The sequence below is a fragment of the Oncorhynchus nerka genome, linkage group LG1, assembly GCF_034236695.1.
Source record: "Oncorhynchus nerka isolate Pitt River linkage group LG1, Oner_Uvic_2.0, whole genome shotgun sequence".
In the NCBI taxonomy this organism is placed as follows: domain Eukaryota; kingdom Metazoa; phylum Chordata; class Actinopteri; order Salmoniformes; family Salmonidae; genus Oncorhynchus; species Oncorhynchus nerka.
The window spans coordinates 11,718,092-11,737,448 of NC_088396.1; the positions used below are offsets into that span (position 1 = coordinate 11,718,092).

The 19,357-nt window shown below is 48.2% G+C and overlaps 1 protein-coding gene across 7 annotated transcripts in view; it reads left to right on the plus strand.

Moving 5' to 3' along the window:
- Positions 1-19,357, plus strand: part of LOC115139874 (formin-like protein 2) — a 119,774-nt gene that overhangs the window by 32,899 nt on the left and 67,518 nt on the right. For all 7 annotated transcript variants that reach the window (XM_029678202.2, XM_029677844.2, XM_029678112.2 and 4 more), the window contains exons 2-3: positions 6,088-6,171; positions 11,811-11,891. In XM_029678202.2, coding sequence (XP_029534062.1) covers positions 6,088-6,171; positions 11,811-11,891 — 165 coding nt within the window. The remainder of the gene's footprint in view (positions 1-6,087; positions 6,172-11,810; positions 11,892-19,357) is intronic.

Below are 19,357 nucleotides of genomic sequence, written 5' to 3' on the forward strand. Positions count from 1 at the left end.
ATTCAAACAATGCTGTCAATCTAAAGCCATACAATGGCTGAAATCAGTTGATGAAAGACAAGTTGTAAATGTAACAAGTACTGCTATCGTTCCCTAAATGCAACAAGTACTGTTCCTTGTTCCCTAAAGTAAAGTTGAGGCCGTGTGGCGGATTGATCTCGGAGTATGCATTTTGATCAGGTTTTATGCATTTTGATCAGGTTTTATGCATTTTGGGAATTGTGAGAAACACTGGTCGATATCCTTTTTATCGCTTTTGAATGAGAGAATCAGATTCGGCTTTCTTTTTTTTTACCAGGCAACACTTGGCATGTTATTCCTTTCCTTCCTAACCCTGATGCCAGCTCTGTCTAGGCCAGGCCCTTCCAACACACATTGCATAGACACAGATGTGAGACATGGGGTCATCTCCGGCTGTTTCCTGGTATCACTCGGTCACGGAAAACGACACATGGCGCCGGAGGGAATGGCGGCCGTTTTACATGCTATTTTGTGTATTTTTGGGGCGCTGACCGTAATTGTTATTATGATGATTTATTTTTTACATGTTTTCGCCATCGTTTCCTATAACTGAAAAGAGCTTCTGGACATTAGAACAGCCTCGTTATTGTTTTTATTGTGTTACTATTTCCTTTTTATTTAGCAAATTATGTGTCTTATTTTTTAACTGCATTATTGGGAATGGGCTCATAAGTAAGCATTTCACTGTGAAGTTGCATTCTGTTGCATTCGGCACATATGACCGATACGATTGGATTTGATTTTAGTTGCAGGATATCCCCCCCATCTGTCTTCCATTAGCTGTCCTCACCGTGTGGCTCTGGAAACTTCAGTGGCGGAAAACCATAGACTAGCTAGTCCCAGTGCTGAACACACATTGATAGATGATCCTGACGATTGAATCAGAGTTAAAAAACGAAACAAAAAAACAAATCTGCACTAGACTGTAAAAGTGGCCAAATTTTTTCCTTCCTTAAGCAGTGGAAAATATTCTCCCTGCACCACTAGTAGTCTGTGTTTAACAGAGACATGGTATTCAACGGTCATAGTAACAGAATGGACCACAGCCCTGGGTTGTAATTTCATGACAATCACACAAATGCGGAATATCTAGGTTCTTGGTTATAATCTGCGTTTCTCATCTGAAGAATGTTTTAGCCTAACACCTTTAGTTGTTTTCCGAGTAATAACGAAGGTTATGGTTCAATAGGGTGTGTTTTCTGTCAGTGAGTGTGCGCTAGGATAGGCAATGAATTTGGGTGTGTGGTGGCGATTAAGCACCAGCTAATTGTTTCAATATTTTCTAATGCACTTATGGGTGGGGTACAGTGAGGGTTGTGGCCAAAACGAGACAACCACAGTCTTCAGGGGGACATGACATAAAGCAGATGTTGATTAAGTAGGGTAGGCGAACCCGAAAAAGAAAGGGCTTCGTAAACAACAGGTGTGGACTAACAGTCAATTGTTGGGCCCTTCCCAACAATGCAGAGAGAAACTTCTAGAAAAGTGAAACACGTAATAATAGATTAACAATGAGTACTGATAATTTGGCTACATACAAGGGGTAGCGGTATCGAGTCGATGTGCAGGGGTTCGGTTACGGTACAGCGGACAAAAATGAAATGCTAACAGTTACTCTAGTTCATTTTTTGTTTATTTGGCTAAATACGCCAAAATTAAAAAGGCACCCTATTTGTGACCCAAGTCCAGTTTCTGTGACATCATTCCCAATGTTTCTGGCTTTGTCTGTTGTGACAGGGATTATTATACCGGGCCTCTCAAGAAGTTGTTCCCGAAATGGACCTGGAGCTTTCCCACCTGGACAAATATGCATAAATACATTTTTTTCAATATATCGACATGGTCGGATCCGAGTGAGGGAAGCAGTAGAAGAGTCCGTTTGTAAGCTACTTTATTAGCCGGAGATGACACGGCGTGAGGGAGAGCAGGCGCGGGAGGGCCCTTGCCTTGTGTTACTGTGAGCGAGACAAACAGGAGCAAGGAGGAGGTAGGGAGCGACAGAGAGACAGCAGCCAACCATAACAAGCCAACTCACGCTAGAATGCTAACTTCGAGCTTGTCATAGCTAGGTTATTTATCATCCAATAAGATTATTTAGTAGCTGTATTCACTGCTTCAAACCTGAGAGAAGCTAATTGGCTTAGATAGCCAGTTAGCTAAATTAGCTAGCTATTCAGGCTAATTGAGTCTGCATGCGCTTTCTTCCTGTTCTACAGTTACAAATAACAGCACAAGGGCCTGTTGGCTCTTGGTAGTTGTACAGTATACTACTGACTGTAGTGGCGCTTTGATGACTTGTGACTGGCCGACAACAACAACAAGCTACGTGCACCACTCTGGGCTATTCTGGTTGAGCAGTGGAGAACATATGATTAACGTTTTATCCACAACTCTCTGTCCCTCGCCGTTGTAAACGACTGTGAAGCCAAAATGTACCCAAGCTGGAGTTTTAAACAATGATCGAGGATCCCACAATTCTGGTTTTATCGAGCACACCACTCGCCATCTACAGAGTTCCCGGCTGCCCCTCACAAAAGGATACTTTGAAAATTTGCCAGTTAATATTAGAATCTTGATTACAACGGGCGCATAGGCTGTAGTTTTAACGGAATATCCTACAATATGTTTTCAGCTCAGATTTACTCACGAGGCAATGGCATACCACCCTGCATCCCACTGCTGGCTTGCTTCTGAAGCTAAGCAGGGTTAGTCCTGGATGGGAGACCAGATGCTGCTGGAAGTGGTGTGAGAGGGCCAGTAGGAGGCACCCAAGGGCAGTGATTGGGGACATTGCCCTGTGTAGGGTGCCGTCTTTCGGATGGGAAATTAAAGATACCATGGCACTTATCGTAAGAGTAGGGGTGTTATCCCCGGTGTGTTGGCTTAATTCCCAAACCCACTGGCTCCCAGGTCTTGTATAAGTCTTTACTAGGTAAAGCTCAGCTCACTGGTTACCATAGCAACACCCGCCTGTAGCACATATATTTCACTGGTCATCCCCAAAGCCAACACCTACTTTGGCCGCCTTTCCTTCCAGTTCTCTGCTGCCAATGACTGGAACGAATTGCAAAAATCACTGAAGCTGGAGACTTATATCTCCCTCACCAACTTTAAGCATCAGTTGTCAGAGCAGCTTACCGATCACTGTACCTGTACACAGCCCATCTGTAAATAGCACACCTCACTACCTCATCCCCATATTGTTTTTTTGTTGGTCTTTTACACCCCAGTATCTCTAGTTGCACATCATCATCTGCACTTCTATCACTCCAGTGTTAATGCTAAATTGTAATTATTTCACCATTATGGCCTATTTATTGCCTTACCCCCCTAACCTTACAACATTTGCACAGACTGTACATAGATTTCTCTATTGTGTTATTGACTGTACGTTTGTTTATCCCATGTGTAACTCTGTGTTGTTTTTGTCGCACTGCTTAGCTTTATCTTGGCCAGGTCGCAGTTGTAAATGAGAACTTGTTCTCAACTGGCCTACCTGGTTAAATAAAATTTTAAAAATCTGTCCCTTATACCATCACGGTCACCTAATCATCCCCAGCTTACAATTGTCTCATTCATCCCCCCTCCTCTCCCCTGTAACTATTCCCCAGGTCGTTGCTAAATGAGAACGTGTTCTCAGTCAACTTACCTGGTACAATAAGGGTAAAATAAAAAGAATACAACGCAGCATAGCCTAAAGGCCTGGTGTTTTTATTTAAAGATATTTTCACAGTGCAAACCGAACATAGTTTCCTGTACCAAACAGTTCGGTACGAATATGTGTACTGTTACAGCTCTAGTCAAGGCAGACAGTTTGGGTAGCTATTTGGTTAGCTAATTAACAAACTATTTAGCAGTCTAATGGCTTGGGGGTATAATCTGTTGGTTGCAGACTTGGTGCATTGGTACTGCTTGCTGTGTGGTAGCAGAGAGAACAGTCTATGACTTGGGTGGCTGGAGTCTTTGACAATTTGTAGGGCCTTCCTCTGACACCGGCTGGTAGCGAGGTCCTGGATGGCATGGAGCTCGGACCCAGTGATGTACTGGGCCGTACGCACTACCCACTGTAGCGCCTTGCGTCGAATGCTGAGCAGTTGCCATACCAAGCGGTGATGCAGCCAGTCAAGATGCTCTCAATGGTGCAGCTGTAGCACTTTTTGAGGATGCCAAATTCCCTCCTGATGGGGAAGAGGTGTTTCCGTGCCCTCCACGACTGTGTTTGTGTGTTTGGACCATGATAGTTCCTTAGTGATGTGGACACCGAGGAACTTGAAGTTCTTGACTCTCTCCACTATAGCCTTGGTGATGTGAATGGGGGCGTGCTCGGCCTTCTGTTTTCTGTAGTCCACGATCAGCTCCTTTGTCTTGCTGACGTTGATCGAGAGGTTGTTTTCCTGGCACCACACCACACCTCCCATTAGGCCGGCTCATCGTCGTCGGTGATCAGGCCTACCACAGTCGTGTCATCTGCAAACTTATTGATGGTGTTGAAATCGTGAGAGGCCACGCAGTCGTGGGTGAACAGGGAGTACAGGAGGGGACTAAGCACGCACCCCTGAGGGGCCCCCGTGTTGAGGATCAGCGTGGCAGATGTGTTACCTCCCTTCATCCCCTTGGGGGTGTCCCTTCAGAATGTCCAGGATCCAGTTGCAGAGGGAGGTGTTCAGTCCCAGGGTCCTTAGCTTAGTGATGAGCTTGGAGGGCACTATGGTGTTGAACGTTGCGCTGTAGTCAATGAACGGCATTCTCGCGTAGGTGTTCCTTTTGTCGCAGTGGTGAAAGAGCAGTGCGGAGTGTTGAGGCGGTATGCGAATTGGAGTGGGTCCAAGGTGATCCATGACTAGCCTTTTCAACGCATTTCATGGCAACAGATGTGAGTGCTATGGGGCGATAGTCATTTAGACAGGTTAACTCTTCTTGGGAAGAGGGACAATGGGCTACATGTAGCAGGGACAATCTGCAATTCAAGCAGTAACAAAGCATAGAGTGTCATGAATTGAACCAATGCGTTGGATAGCAGGCCGCTAATACAGCACATCACTTCCTGCTGCATGTCACTTTCAAATCCTCTCCATAACAAAGTAGCTTTTTGTTTCCAGTTCCCATTTACCAAAGAAAATGGAATCGAAAGTTGTATTTTCTGGCTAAACCGTTTGGTTGGATGTTTACAGTTTGTTTTACGGAGTGGTTTCGCTACAATAACTCTTAAGATTGCATACGGTATATGTGAGACAATCATATCTCATTGCAGAGGACCTATTTCAAGGCAGAAAGAAGTTAGGATTTCCTTAGTGAGGATACGTAGCACCGGGGAGACTAGGCCTTGTTATCTATGCTCTCCCTCACAGCCTTCCTCCCCTATCTTACTCTGTCAGTGTTGTGTACTTGTGTGGATCCAGAAGTGCAATCACATAGAATGATGACACGCTTGCACACACACACACAAAACCCACACACGCATGGTGCTGTGCCTGGGGATCCCTGAGGGATTAAATGGCGCTGAGTGATTGTACTTGATGGTGCTTATTATGATGAAGGGACGTTCGTCTCAGAGAGAGAGACATGGCTCCTAGCGCTACAGACGGGTTATATTATACAGTAGTGCAATCCCATGGATGACACACTGACACACACACACACACACACACACACCCCTGTATACAGACTACAGAAAGGGGTTAGTTCATCCCCCCCCTAGACACAGCCCACAGAGTCAGACTCATTAGGAGATAGTTCTCTCCTCACCCTGCTACTCCTTAACCTCTATATGTCACAAGCCATCACAGTCTCCCTCACGATGACAGAACAGTTATTAAAGCTGCGTCGCAAACGGCAACCTATTCTCCAAATAGTGCCCTACTTTTAACCATTGGGCTCTGGTGAAAAGTAGTGCACTATACAGGGAATAGGGTGCCATTTGGGAACCATCCAGTTTACATTTCCCTCCCACTTTGTCTGTGTTGTCTTCTGACAGTTCGGGTCGACGTTTCGTCATTGTTTTACATGTTATTATTGGCACCTGTGTGAAAGTGTCTTGTGGTGATGTTTTCCCTGATTCTCTTTCAGAATTCGATGAACCTTCCTCCAGACAAAGCGCGACTACTGCGGCAGTACGACAACGAGAAGAAGTGGGAGCTCATCTGTGATCAGGTGGGATGTTGCTCTATCAATAATCTGTTCACAAACTCCTAGTTTGGGATCTCATGTCCGGTGTGTCAGTGACTCACAAGTCTAACCAATGGCGAGGGCACTCTGTGGTTGCATCCCATGTATCACCATGTTTTCTATATAGTGCACTACTTTAGACCAGAGCCCATTTGGAACTGGGTCAAAAGTAGTGCACTCTAAACGGTATAGGGTGCCATTTGCGACGCAGGTGTTGTGTTCAGCAGACTGAGTGCTCGGCCCTTCTGCCAGTGTGTTTTCTGCTTACCTGAGCAGAGGGAAAAGAGGAGAGTGAGAGAGGGACCACCAAGCACCCGCTCAGGCTGAGGATACCATTGATACGAAGCCCCCCTGAACACAATGAAGCTGGAGTGCGACACTGGGAAGAATTTGCAATTTGCTGCCTGGTCATTTAACATTTTTTCGCCTTTTTGTATCTGGCTTGAGTCAATGTGTCTGTCACTGTCGTACACCAAGTGATGTGTGAGGTGGTCTGGCATTTCTCAATGCAACCCTATTCCCAATTTAGTGCACTACTTTTGACCATGGGACCATAGGGTTCTGGTCAAACGTTTTTTTTTTTTTCATCTATATAGGGAATACTATAGGGTGCTTTTTGGGACACAGCGTCAGAATGACACTTCTCCTTCTAAACAAAGATTGATCAAGTAGTGGTGTAGGGATCGACTGGTGTAAATCTGTCCTGGGAATGTTTTGGCGTGAGATGTGATACGCCAGGATCCAATATCTTCTTCACTGTTTGTGCAAACAAAGTTGGATCATGTTTTCTAAAAAAAATGGACTCCTGGGTTTTCATGTTTGCCGTCAAAATAACGAACCCATGTTTAAAGCCTTGAATAATATGCTTTTCCATGTCACGGTATAGCTACACCGAGTTTCTCGATGTATAATCATGGAAACGGCGATGTTCGTAGGGGTAACCAGAGAAACAAGGCTGATAAGTACATTAGCTTTTAACAATATTTATCCTGAAAAAATATTCAGAGGGGTTGAATTATTCAATTCTTGGGGGGAAATTAAGGAGATCGATCAAATATTAAAGATGCTCTCACAACAAAAACAATGTGAGGAGATGATTCGAAGGAGGCCTGCATGAAGAACATGCTGAATTCGTCAATGTCCAATTATCCTCATCAGAGACTGTAATCACCTAACGAGCCTTACTCTGCCCCTCAGTAGACCTCTCTCATCTACATCATGGGTTCGTCCCAAATGGCACCCTATTCCCTATATAGTGGACTGCTTTTGACCAGAGACCTGTGGGCCTTGGTCTTAAGTAACAAACTAAATAAACAAGAGTGCCATTTGGGACATAGAGCATGGCTTTTCTGTTTGTCAATGCCATGTGGATGGAATGTTGGTACAGCAATGTTTTTGAGAGATGGGTCGTTTCACAAAAAGAGTACCTTTTGATATTTGTAAAAATATATATATTTTTACCCTATTTTCTCCCCAATTTCGTGGTATCCTATTGGTAGTTACAGTCTTGTGTCATCGCTGCAACTCCCGTACGGACTCTGGAGAGGCGAAGGTCGAGAGCCGTGCGTCTTCCGAAACACAACCCAACCAAGCCGCACTGCTTTTTGACACAATGCCCACTTAACCCGGAAGCCAGCCACACCATAGTGTTGGAGGAAGCACCATGCACCTGGACACTGTGTCAGCGTGCACTGCGCCCGGCCCGTCACAGGAGTCGCTAGTGTGTGATGCAGTGCCTTAGACCACTGCGCCACTCGGGAGGCCCTTATTTAACTTTTTCATAGGAACATTTGTTTTTCATTAAGTTGAACATGAGCTTTGCATTAGAGGTCGACCGATTATGATTTTTCAACGCGGATACCGATACCGATTATTGGAGGACCAAAAAAAAAGCCGCTACCGATTAATCGGACAATTTCTATATATATATTTGTAATAATGACAATTGCAACAATACTGAACTTTTATTTTAACTTAATATAATATATAAATAAAATCAATTTAGTCTCAAACAAATAGTGAAACAAGTACAATTTGGTTTAAATAATACAAAAACAACGTGTTGGAGAAGAAAGTAAAAGTGCAATATGTGCCATGTAAAAAAGCTAATGTTTCAGTTCCTTGCTCAGAACATGAGAACATATGAAAGCTGGTGGTTACTTTTAATATGAGTCTTCAATAATCCCAGTTAATAATTTTTAGGATGAGTTATTTTAGGAATTATAGGAATATTTCTCTCTCTACCATTTGTATTTAATATACCTTTGACTATTTTATGTTCTTATAGGCACTATAGTATTGCCAGCCTAATCTCGGGAGTTGATAGGCTTGAAGTCATAAACAGCGTAATGCTTGAAGCATTATGAAGAGCTGCTGGCAAACACAGGAAAGTGCTGTTTGAATGAATGTTTACGAGCCTGCTGCTGCCTACCACCGCTCAGTCAGACTGCTCTATCAAATCACAGACTTAATTATATTATAATAAACACACAGAAATACGAGCCTCAGTTTCCGGATTTGACCATATTAATGACCTATCATTTCAAACACAAAATGTTTATTCTTTCAGTGAAATACGGAACCGTTACGTATTTTATATAACGGGTGGGACTCATTTCGTGGAATGACCCAGTTATTCACGGTGCTTCATCCTCAGCCTTTAGATTGGGAAAGCCCTTGAAGCGAAGTGTCTCTCGACTTGTTCCTCCTGCAACACAGGAGAGAGACATCTGCTTTCCCCATTCATAGAGGAGTTGTAACGATTTGCTCGATCAGCTGCCTGACGGCCCAGTATGGTGCATGTTCAGTGATTCCTCTCTGTCCCTTTGAAATGGGAGAAGTTTCTCTCATCTCCTTCTCCTCTTCCTTTTCCTGTCCCTCTCATCCACACTGCAGTGCTGTTTCTGAGAATGGGGGAAGCGTGCTGCCTGGGATTTTAAAGAGATTCTCTGGTACTTTTGTATACTTTTTAGCCAGTACGTCTGGAAGTAGCCCTCACAATCCAAAAGTGGTCCCCAAATATGTCGTAGTAAGTCACGTATGTGCAGATATGTGCACCACGTCATTGCTCTCTCTCTCTCTGCTGCGTCCAGTGAGCCGTTGGGCCCGCCCTGCAACCTCATTGGATAGTGCTGAGCAGGCCTCTTTCTAGTTGTCACTCAAATGCAAGAGACTGAGGCAAGACATCTAAATGCTAGCGGGCTGGCCCACGTGGATGGAAATGTAGGGAAATTTACACGGCACAGCTTCACGAACTCAGTCGCTTTCGCACTTGGGATTTTGTGGGTAATTGAGGTATGACAGTAATTCTGCTCAAAGATTCTGAATGAATGAACTTCGCTTCAAGGGCTTTCCCAATCACATTGACACATCCAGCCTAAAGCGGAAGGTTTCTTAGTCGCCAAAGTACCGGAGCATGTCTTTAACTCAGGGATTTACAACGGGGCTGGGTTGTAATTACCAGGAATTCACTCCTCTTTATCTGGCGGCTATACCAAGCTCCTCTTTCCCTCCACACACAGGATATTACATAAGCTCCTGGCACAGTGCCCTTTAACCCCTACCTTCCCAGTCTCCCACTTCCTACTCTCCCAGCTCCCTTAACCCCTACCCTCCCAGTCTCCCACTTCCTACTCTCCCAGGTCCTTTAACCCCCACCCTCCCAGTCTCCCACTTCCTACTCTCCCAGCTCTTTTAATCCCTACCCTCCCAGTCTCCCACTTCCTACTCTCCCAGCTCCCTTAACCCCCACCTTCCCAGTCTCCCACTACCTACTCTCCCAGCTCCCTTAACCCCTACCTTCCCAGTCTCCCACTTCCTACTCTCCCAGCTCCTTTAACCTCCACTTTCCCAGTCTCCCACTTCCTACTCTCCCAGCTCCTTTAACCCCCACCTTCTCAGTCTCCCACTTCCTAATCTCCCAGCTCCTTTAACCTCCACTTTCCCAGCCTCCCACTTCCTACTCTCCCAGCTCCCTTTACCCCCACCTTCCCAGTCTCCCCCTCCCCTGTCTTACTCAGCCCCCATGCTGCAGGTGCAGAGGAGAGGAGGAGGGATTCTACTGCAGTCTAGATCGAATCCAGACCATTACCCTTCCTATATCCTCTCTCAGACCACTTGTATAGCTGTCCTAGACCATGCAGGAACTCTCTTTTATATGTGCCCCTATGCATCTCATATACTTTCTCTACTCTATAGGCCCGCCACATATATTCATTTCCCTGTCCTTTTCTATCAGCAACATATGCAGCCTGTCTGTCACCAACAATGGTTTCCATGTTTGAGGCCTAAATAACACCTCATATCTTGCACTACTTTTGACCAGAGCCCTGTGGGTGACCCTATGGGCCCGGGTCAAAAGTAGTGCAGTATAAAGGGAATAGGGTTCCATTTGGGACTGAGAGGCACTCACTCACGCATTGATGTGACGGCCGAGGCCATCGCCATCATCACACAGCCAGCAATGGGATGATCAAACCGCTCGCCCCCGAAACATAAAAACCACTCTGTCTGCGTCCCTGCATGTCTGACCTGGGTTGCCTAGCGACATGTAGTGAGCTCTGGAGCACCGTGGGGGAGGGGGGGACCTGCCTACTGCCAGTCGGTCAGTGCAGCCGGGGGTAGCCAGCCTTCCTCCTGAGCTCTTAGTAGGCACAGATGAATCACCGCAGTGCATAAATACAGCATAGACACAAAGCTATTGTGTGGGAACAGGGGCTGTGTGGATTAGTTAATCACCCTTCTGGACTGGCCACTTTTTTTGTCCCGATAGGCACCCTATTCCATATATTGTGCACTACTTTTGACCAGAGTCCATCAGACTACCTCTGCCAGGGTGGTAGCGAACAGCACGCTGAGGCATATTGGTCACGTCCACTCCAGTGTGAGTGGAGAGTCAATCAGACATAGGGCCTGTCAGAAATGACACCCTATTCCCTATATAGTGCACTTTCTGGGGATTGTAGTACACCATATAGTGAATAGGGTGCAGTCTGGGACTCAGACTCATTCAAACAGACTGCTTCCCAGCTCTCCAGCCTCTCACAACACAACAAAGCCCTATGATTTACATTGACTGGATGGATGATGGTGATTCATGATGGGGCTTTTGCGTGATTCAATAATATAAAGAGGGGTGTCCATCTCAAGATCAGCTGTTATTGTATCCACCACCAGCTGGTTTCACATTAAGACGAGGGAATCAAAAAGGAGTCTATGATTTTGGGGTCCCTGTGAGTGATGATCTGATGGCCTTTGATGCTAGTGCCGTTACAAAACAACCGCAATGTTTCTGAGTCCGCAGGCTTGAGCAAAGTAGCTCGTAACCGCTGCTGAACAAAAAGTAAAGTATTCGAATGTGTCTTGTGTGTTCTCTCTCTCCTCCTCTCTTTCTACTCCTTTCTCTCTCTCTCTCTCCTCTCGCTCTCCTCTTTCTCTCTCCTCTCTCGCTCTCCTCTTTCTTTCTCTCTCCTCTCTCGCTCTCCTCTTTCTCTCTCGCTCTCTTCTCGCTCTCTCTCCTCTCTCTCTCTCTCTCTCTCTCTCTCTCTCGCTCTCTCGCTCTCTCTGCTCTCTCTCGCTCTCTCTCGCTCTCTCTCTCCTTTCGCTCTCCTCTTTCTCTCTCCCAGGAACGATTCCAAGTGAAGAACCCACCTCACACATACATCCAGAAGCTGAGGGGTTATCTGGACCCAGCGGTCACCAGGAAGGTGAGTGAGTGTTGATTGTTCCCAACCAACTGTTCCACTGCCTCAGCCTCTTCCTTCCCCTTTCAACCAGCTCCACACCACCAGGATATCCCAGCGTCCCTATGGCTGTGGAAAGAAGGCCCAGTGGCCCCGAGAAGTAGTGGACCCCTTGGCGTTAAAGGGACATTGCACGTTCAAATCAAAAATGTGTCAGATGTTTTCAGACCTCTAATGTCAAGATGAAACCACGACCCACTGCAATCGGTTGTGTAGATCCAGCTACTGTATGTCTCCACTCCAAATGAGTGCACCGTCATCATGGGAAATAGGCATATAGGTGTCCTTCTGACTACTTTTGAGGTCTGAAAACATCTGACACAATGTCATTTGTGAGTGAAATGTCCCTTTAAACATGGCCTTGCAGAGTCTCACCATAGTTTAAAGGAGTGTTATGATATCATCCCCACAACTTGCTGGTGGCAGCAGGGGAGTGAAGCAGCCTGTACTGGCTGAGGATGACTCTCTGGCCACAGAAGGGGAGTTTGGGGTGTGGTTTTTTTCCTTCTAAAGTACAGTGTCAGCCAACCTTCAGGCCTTGCCAATAAGGCAGAGTTTTGGCTCGCGGAGAGCGATAGTGCCGCTGTGAGAAGGGCCTGCGTCCGCAATCGCACCCTATTCCTTTTATAGTGCACTACTTTTGGCCAGGGCCGGGAGGGTATATCGGAAAGTATCTAGGGAATAGGGTGCTAATTTGGGTCGGCGGCGGCGTCTCTCTCTGTGATTAAAAACAAATGAACTGAATGACTCTGCCAGAAGAACAGCAAACTGTTCCGGATCATTTCATTACGCTGAACTGACTGGAGTGAACGTTTCAAGAGCCACATTGTACGCTCGCGGCGGCACGACGAGAGCGAGAGTTCAGATCTGTAGCTGGCGATGGATGTGACGACGGCGACAAAAATAGAATGTCTGTCTCTGCCATCCTAGGCTAATGTTGAATTATTTACAGCGTTGTTCGGGTTTTTTCTTCCTTCATAGTGTTGAACGTTTGTCCCTCGTCCCCTTCCGCGATAGAAAGAGCAAAGGGAATGTGTTATGCAGCGTGTATTTTGGCACTCCTGCACCCCATAGCTGCATTATCGATGTAGTCTTAAGGTCTATCCCAAATGGCACCCTATTCCCTTTCTGGTGCACTGCTTTGAACCAGATCCCTATGGGGGTGCCATTTGGGACGCATCCTTGGTACACTGTTTTTAATGATACCCGAACAGGGTTGAAAGATCAGCGTTTCTCTCTGGAGGCGGAGATGAAGGAGAAGGAGAATGGCAGGAAGAAGAGGAAGAAGATTGAGGAACAAAATAGGCGAGGAGAAGAGAGGAATAGAAAGAGGGAACAGAGTGGATGGTGGATGAGAAGTGCTCATATTGTAGGCAGACGTAAGACTATGAGGACGAGTGTACTGTGGGATGGGGCAGGTTTGCTCATGCATCCCAAATGACACCCTTATGTCCTATATTGTTGACCAGGGCCTAGTCAAAAGTAGTGCACTATATAGGGGATAGGGTGCCATTTGGGATGTGACCACTGACTCCAGGGCCTGCATACAGTAGGTTAGCCCTCGCTCCCTTTGTTTGTCTAGCAGCACTGACCAAAGTATGGTCGCCCTCTACCTTTATTGAAAACGTCTGTCACAATCGGACCGAGAGGCACCAGGTCTGCTCTGCTCTCGGAGGAGGAAAGACATCCCTGACCCCCCCCTGACCCCCCCGTGTTTATTTTCACATCGAAGCGTCAGCCTGTATGGGCCGTTTAGCCCCTGCCCTGGTAGAGAAGAACTGTGAGATACTCCTCCAATGTTCCTGTCTGCTCCTTCTAGCGCGCGGCTTTATACCCTGTTCCTACGGGAGTTATCGCGCCCCTCGCCGAGGTCAGCAGCCTGCACCAGGGGAGAGGGGAGAAGTGAGAGAGAGAGGGGGGAAATTGAGAGAGAGGGTGAAATAGAGAGAGAGAGAGGGTGAAATAGAGAGAGAGAGAGGGTGAAATAGAGAGAGAGAGGGTGAAATAGAGAGAGAGAGGGTGAAATAGAGAGAGAGAGAGTGAAATAGAGAGAGAGAGAGTCAGGGGAAATAAAGCGAGAGACGGGGAAAGAGAGAGAGAGAGAGACGGGGAAAGAGAGAGAGAGAGACGGGGAAAGCGAGAGAGATGGGGAAAGAGAGAGAGAGAGACGGGGAAAGAGAGAGAGAGAGACGGGGAAAGAGAGAGACGGGGAGAGAGAGAGAGAGATGGGGAAAGAGAGAGAGAGAGAGAGACGGGGAAAGAGAGAGCGAGAGAGAGACGGGAAAGAGAGAGAGAGAGAGACGGGAAAGAGAGAGAGAGAGACGGGGAAAGAGAGAGAGAGACGGGGAAAGAGAGAGAGAGAGACGGGGAAAGAGAGAGAGAGAGAGAGACGGGGAAAGAAAGAGAGAGAGAGAGAGAGAGAGAGACGGGGAAAGAGAGAGAGAGAGAGAGACGGGGAAAGAAAGAGAGAGAGAGACGGGGAAAGAGAGAGAGAGAGAGACGGGGAAAGAGAGAGAGAGAGAGAGACGGGGAAAGAGAGAGAGAGAGAGACGGGGAAAGAGAGAGAGAGAGAGAGACGGGGAAAGAGAGAGAGAGACTGGGAAAGAGAGAGAGAGAGAGACGGGGAAAGAGAGAGAGCGAGAGACGGGGAAAGAGAGAGAGAGACGGAGAAAGAGAGAGAGCGAGAGACGGGGAAAGAGAGAGAGCGAGAGACGGGGAAAGAGAGAGAGAGAGAGACTGGGAAGAGAGAGAGAGAGAGAGAGACGGGGAAAGAAAGAGAGAGAGAGACGGGGAAAGAGAGAGAGAGACGGGGAAAGAGAGAGAGAGAGAGATGGGGAAAGAGAGAGAGAGAGACGGGGAAAGAGAGAGAGAGAGAGATGGGGAAAGAGAGAGAGAGACGGGAAAGAGAGAGAGCGAGAGACGGGGAAAGAGAGAGAGCGAGAGACGGGGAAAGAGAGAGAGCGAGAGACGGGGAAAGAGAGAGAGAGAGAGAGAGACGGGGAAAGAGAGAGAGAGAGAGACGGGGAAAGAGAGAGAGAGAGAGACGGGGAAAGAGAGAGAGAGAGACGGGAAAGAGAGAGAGAGAGAGAGAGAGGGGAAAGGGAAAGAAAGAGAGAGAGAGAGAGACGAGAGAGAGAGAGAGACGGGGAGAGAAGAGAGAGAGAGACGGGGAAAGAGAGAGAGAGAGAGACGGGGAAAGAGAGAGAGAGAGAGAGAGAGAGGGGAAAAGAGCGAGAGAGAGGGAAAGAGAGAGACGGGGAAAGAGAGAGAGACGGAAGAGAGAGAGAGAGACGGGAAAGAGAGAGAGACAAAGAGAGAGAGAGACGGGGAAAGAGAGAGAGGAGAGAGAGAGACGGGGAAAGAGAGAGAGAGAGAGAGACGGGGAAAGAGAGAGAGAGAGAGAAAGAGACGAGAGAGAGAGAGACTGGGAAAGAAAGAGAGAGAGAGAGACGGGGAAAGAGAGAGAGAGAGAGACGGGGAAAGGAGAGAGAGAGAGAGAGAGAGAGAGAAAGAAGAGAGAGAGAGACGGGAAAGAGAGAGAGAGAGAGACGGGGAAAGAGAGAGAGACGGGAAAGAGAGAGAGAGAGAGAGACGGGGAAAGAGAGAGAGAGAGAGACGGACGGGAAAGAGAGAGAGAGAGAGAGACGGGGAAAGAGAGAGAGAGAGACGGGGAAAGAGAGAGAGAAAGAAAGGGAAAGAGAGAGAGAGACGGGGAAAGAGACAGAGCGAGAGACGGGGAAGACGAGAGAGAGAGAGACGGGGAAAGAGAGAGAGAGAGAGACGGGGAAAGAGAGAGAGAGAGACTGGGAAAGAGAGAGAGAGAGAGAGACGGGGAAAGAGAGAGAGACGGGGGAAAGAGAGAGAGAAAAGAGAGAGAGAGAGAGAGACGGGGAAAGAGAGAGAGAGACGGGGAAAAGAGAGAGAGAGAGAGACGGGGAAAGAGAGAGAGAGATGGGGAAAGAGAGAGAGACGGGGAAAGAGAGAGAGAGAGACGGGGAAAGAGAGAGAGAGAGAGAGAGACGGGGAAAGAGAGAGAGAGAGAGACGGGGAAAGAGAGAGAGAGAGACGGGGAAAGAGAGAGAGAGAGACGGGGAAAGAGAGAGAGAGAGAGAGAGGGGAAAGCGAGAGAGAGAGAGAGACGGGAAAGAGAGAGAGAGAGAGAGACGGGGAAAGAGAGAGAGAGAGAGAGACGGGGAAGAGAGAGAGACGGGGAAAGAGAGAGAGAGAGAGAGAGACGGGGAAAGAGAGAGAGAGAGACGGGGAAAGAGAGAGAGAGAGAGACGGGGAAAGAGAGAGAGAGAGAGACGGGGAAAGAGAGAGAGACGGGGAGAGAGAGAGAGAGACGGGAGAAGACGGGAGAGAGAGACGGGGAAAGAGAGAGAGAGAGAGACGGGAAAGAGAAGAGAGAGAGAGACGGGGAAAGAGAGAGAGAGAGGAAAGAAAGAGAGAGAGAGAGACTGGGAAAGAGAGAGAGAGACGGGGAAAGAGAGAGAGAGGGAAAGAAAGAGAGAGAGAGAGACGGGAAAGAGAGAGAGAGAGACGGGGAAAAGAGAGAGAGAGAGACGGGGAAAGAAAGAGAGAGAGAGACGGGGAAAGAGAGAGAGAGAGGAAAGAGAGAGAGAGACGGGGAAAGAGAGAGAGAGAGACGGGGAAAGAGAGAGAGAGAGAGAGGAAAGAGAGAGAGAAAGAGAGAGAGAGAGAGAGACGGGGAAAGAGAGAGAGAGAGACTGGGAAAGAGAGAGAGAGAGACGGGAAAGAGAGAGAGAGACGGGGAAAGAGAGAGAGAGAGACGGGGAAAGAGAAGAGAGAGAGAGAGAGACGGGGAAAGAGAGAGAGAGACGGGGAAAGAGAGAGAGAGAGGGAAAGAAAGGAAGAGAAAGAAGAGAGAGACGGGAAAGAGAGAGAGAGAGACGGGGAAAGAGACGGGGAGAGAGAGAGAGAGAGAGGGAGAGAGAGAGAGAGAGACGGGGAAAGAAGAGAGAGACGGGGAAAGAGAGAGAGAGAGACGGGGAAAGAGAGAGAGGGAAAGAGAGACGGGAAAGAGAGAGACGGGGAAAGAAGAGAGAGAGAGAGAGAGAGACGGGGAAAGAGAGAGAGAGAGACGGGGAAAGAGAGAGAGAGAGAGAGAGAGGAGAGAGAGAGACGGGGAAAGAGAGAGAGAGAGAGAGGGAAAGAGAGAGGAGAGAGGGAGAGAGAGAGAGAGACGGGGAAAGAAAGAGAGAGAGAGAGACGGGAGAGAGAGAGAGACGGGGAAAGAGAGAGAGAGAGAGAGACGGGGAAAGAGAGAGAGAGAGAGAGGAAAAAGAGAGAGAGAGAGAGAGAGACGGGGAAAGAGAGAGAGAGAGAGAGACGGGGAAAGAGAGAGAGAGAGATGGGGAAAGAGAGAGACGGGAAAGAGAGAGAGAGAGAGAGAGAGACGGGGAAAGAGAGAGACGGGGAAAGAGAGAGAGAGGGAGAGAGAGGGAAAGAGAGAGAGAGAGAGACGGGAAAAGAGAGAGAGAGACGGGGAAAGAGAGAGAGAGAGACGGGGAAAAGAGAGAGAGAGACGGGGAAAGAGAGAGAGAGAGAGAGAGAGACGGGGAGAGAGAGAGAGAGACGGGGAAAGAGAGAGAGAGAGAGACGGGGAAAGAGAGAGAGAGACGGGGAAAGAGAGAGAGAGAGAGACGGGGAAAGAGAGAGAGAGAGAGAGACGGGGAAAGAGAGAGAGAGAGAGAGACGGGAAAGAGAGAGAGAGACGGGGAAAGAGAGAGAGACGGGGAAAGAGAGAGAGAGAGAGACGGGGAAAGAGAGAGAGAGAGAGACGGGGAAAGAGAGAGACGGGAGAGAGAGAGACGGGGAAAGAGAGAGAGAGAGAGAGAGACGGGAAAGAAAGAGAGAGAGAAAAGAGAGAGAGAGGGGAAAGAGAGAGAGAGAGAGAGAGACGGGGAAAGAGAGAGAGAGAGAGACGGGGAAAGAGAGAGAGAGAGAGCTTGGGAAAGAGAGAGAGCTGGGAGAGAGACGGGGAGAGAGAGAGAGACGGGGAAAGAGAGAGAGACGGGGAAAGAAAGAGGGGAGAGAGAGAGAGAGAGAAAGGGAAAGAGAGAGAGAGACGGGGAAAGAGAGAGAGAGAGAGATGGGGAAAGAGAGAGAGACGGGGAAAGAGAGAGAGAGAGACGGGGAGAGAGAGAGACGGGAAAGAGAGAGAGAGACGGGAAAGAGAGAGAGAGAGAAGGGAGAGAGAGAGAGAGACGGGGAGAGAGAGAGAGAGACGGGGAAAGAGAGAGAGACGGGAAGAGAAAGAGAGAAAGAGAGAGAGAGGAAAGAGAGAGAGAGAGACGGGGAAAGAGAGAGAGGGAAAGAGAGAGAGAGAGACGGGAAAGAGAGAGAGAGAGACGGGGAAAGAGAGAGAGAGAGAGAGAGGAAAGAGAGAGAGAGAGAGAGACGGGAAAGAGAGAGAGAGAGAGAGACGGGAAAGAGAGAGAGAGACGGGGAGAGAGAGAGAGACGGGGAGAGAAAGAGAGAGAGAGACAGGGGAAAGAGAGAGAGACGGGAAAGAGAGAGAGAGAGAGGGGAAAGAGAGAGAGAGAGAGACGGGGAAAGAGAGAGAGAGATGAGAGACGGGAAAAGAGAGAGAGAGAGACGGGGAAAGAGAGAGAGAGAGAGAGAGAGAGAGACGGGGAAAGAGAGAGAGAGAGACGGGGAAAGAGAGAGAGGGGAAAGAGAGAGAGAGAGAGAGACGGGAAGAGAGAGAGACGGGGAAAGAGAGAGAGAGAGAGAGACGGGAAAGAGAGAGAGAGAGAGACGGGAAAGAGAGAGAGAGAGAGACGGGAAAGAGAGAGAGAGAGAGACGGGAAAGAGAGAGAGAGAGAGACGGGGAAAGAGAGAGAGAGAGAGAGAGAGACGGGGAAAGAGAGAGAGAGACGGGGAAAGAGAAGAGAGCGAGAGACGAAAGAGAGAGAGCGAGAGACGGGGAAAGAGAGAGAGAGAGAGACGGGGAAAGAGAGAGAGAGAGACGGGGAAAGAAGAGAGAGAGAGACGGGAAAGAGAGAGAGAGACGGGGAAAGAGAGAGAGAGAGAGACGGGAAAAGAGAGAGAGACGGGGAAAGAGAGAGAGAGAGACGGGAGAAGAGAGAGACGGGGAAAGAGAGAGAGACGGGGAAAGAGAGAGAGAGAGAGAAGAGAGAGAGAGAGACGGGGAAAAGAGAGAGAGAGAGACTGGGAAAGAGAGAGAGAGAGACGAGGGGAGAAGAGAGAGAGAGAGAGACGGGGAAAGAGAGAGAGAGAGACGGGGAAAGAGAGAGAGAGAGAGAGAGACGGGGAAAGAGAGAGAGAGAGAGACGGGGAAAGAGAGAGAGAGAGAGAGAGAGAGAGAGAGGAGAGAGAGAGAGACGGGGAAAGAGAGAGAGAGAGACGGGAAAGAGAGAGAGAGAGAGACGGGAAAGAGAGAGAGA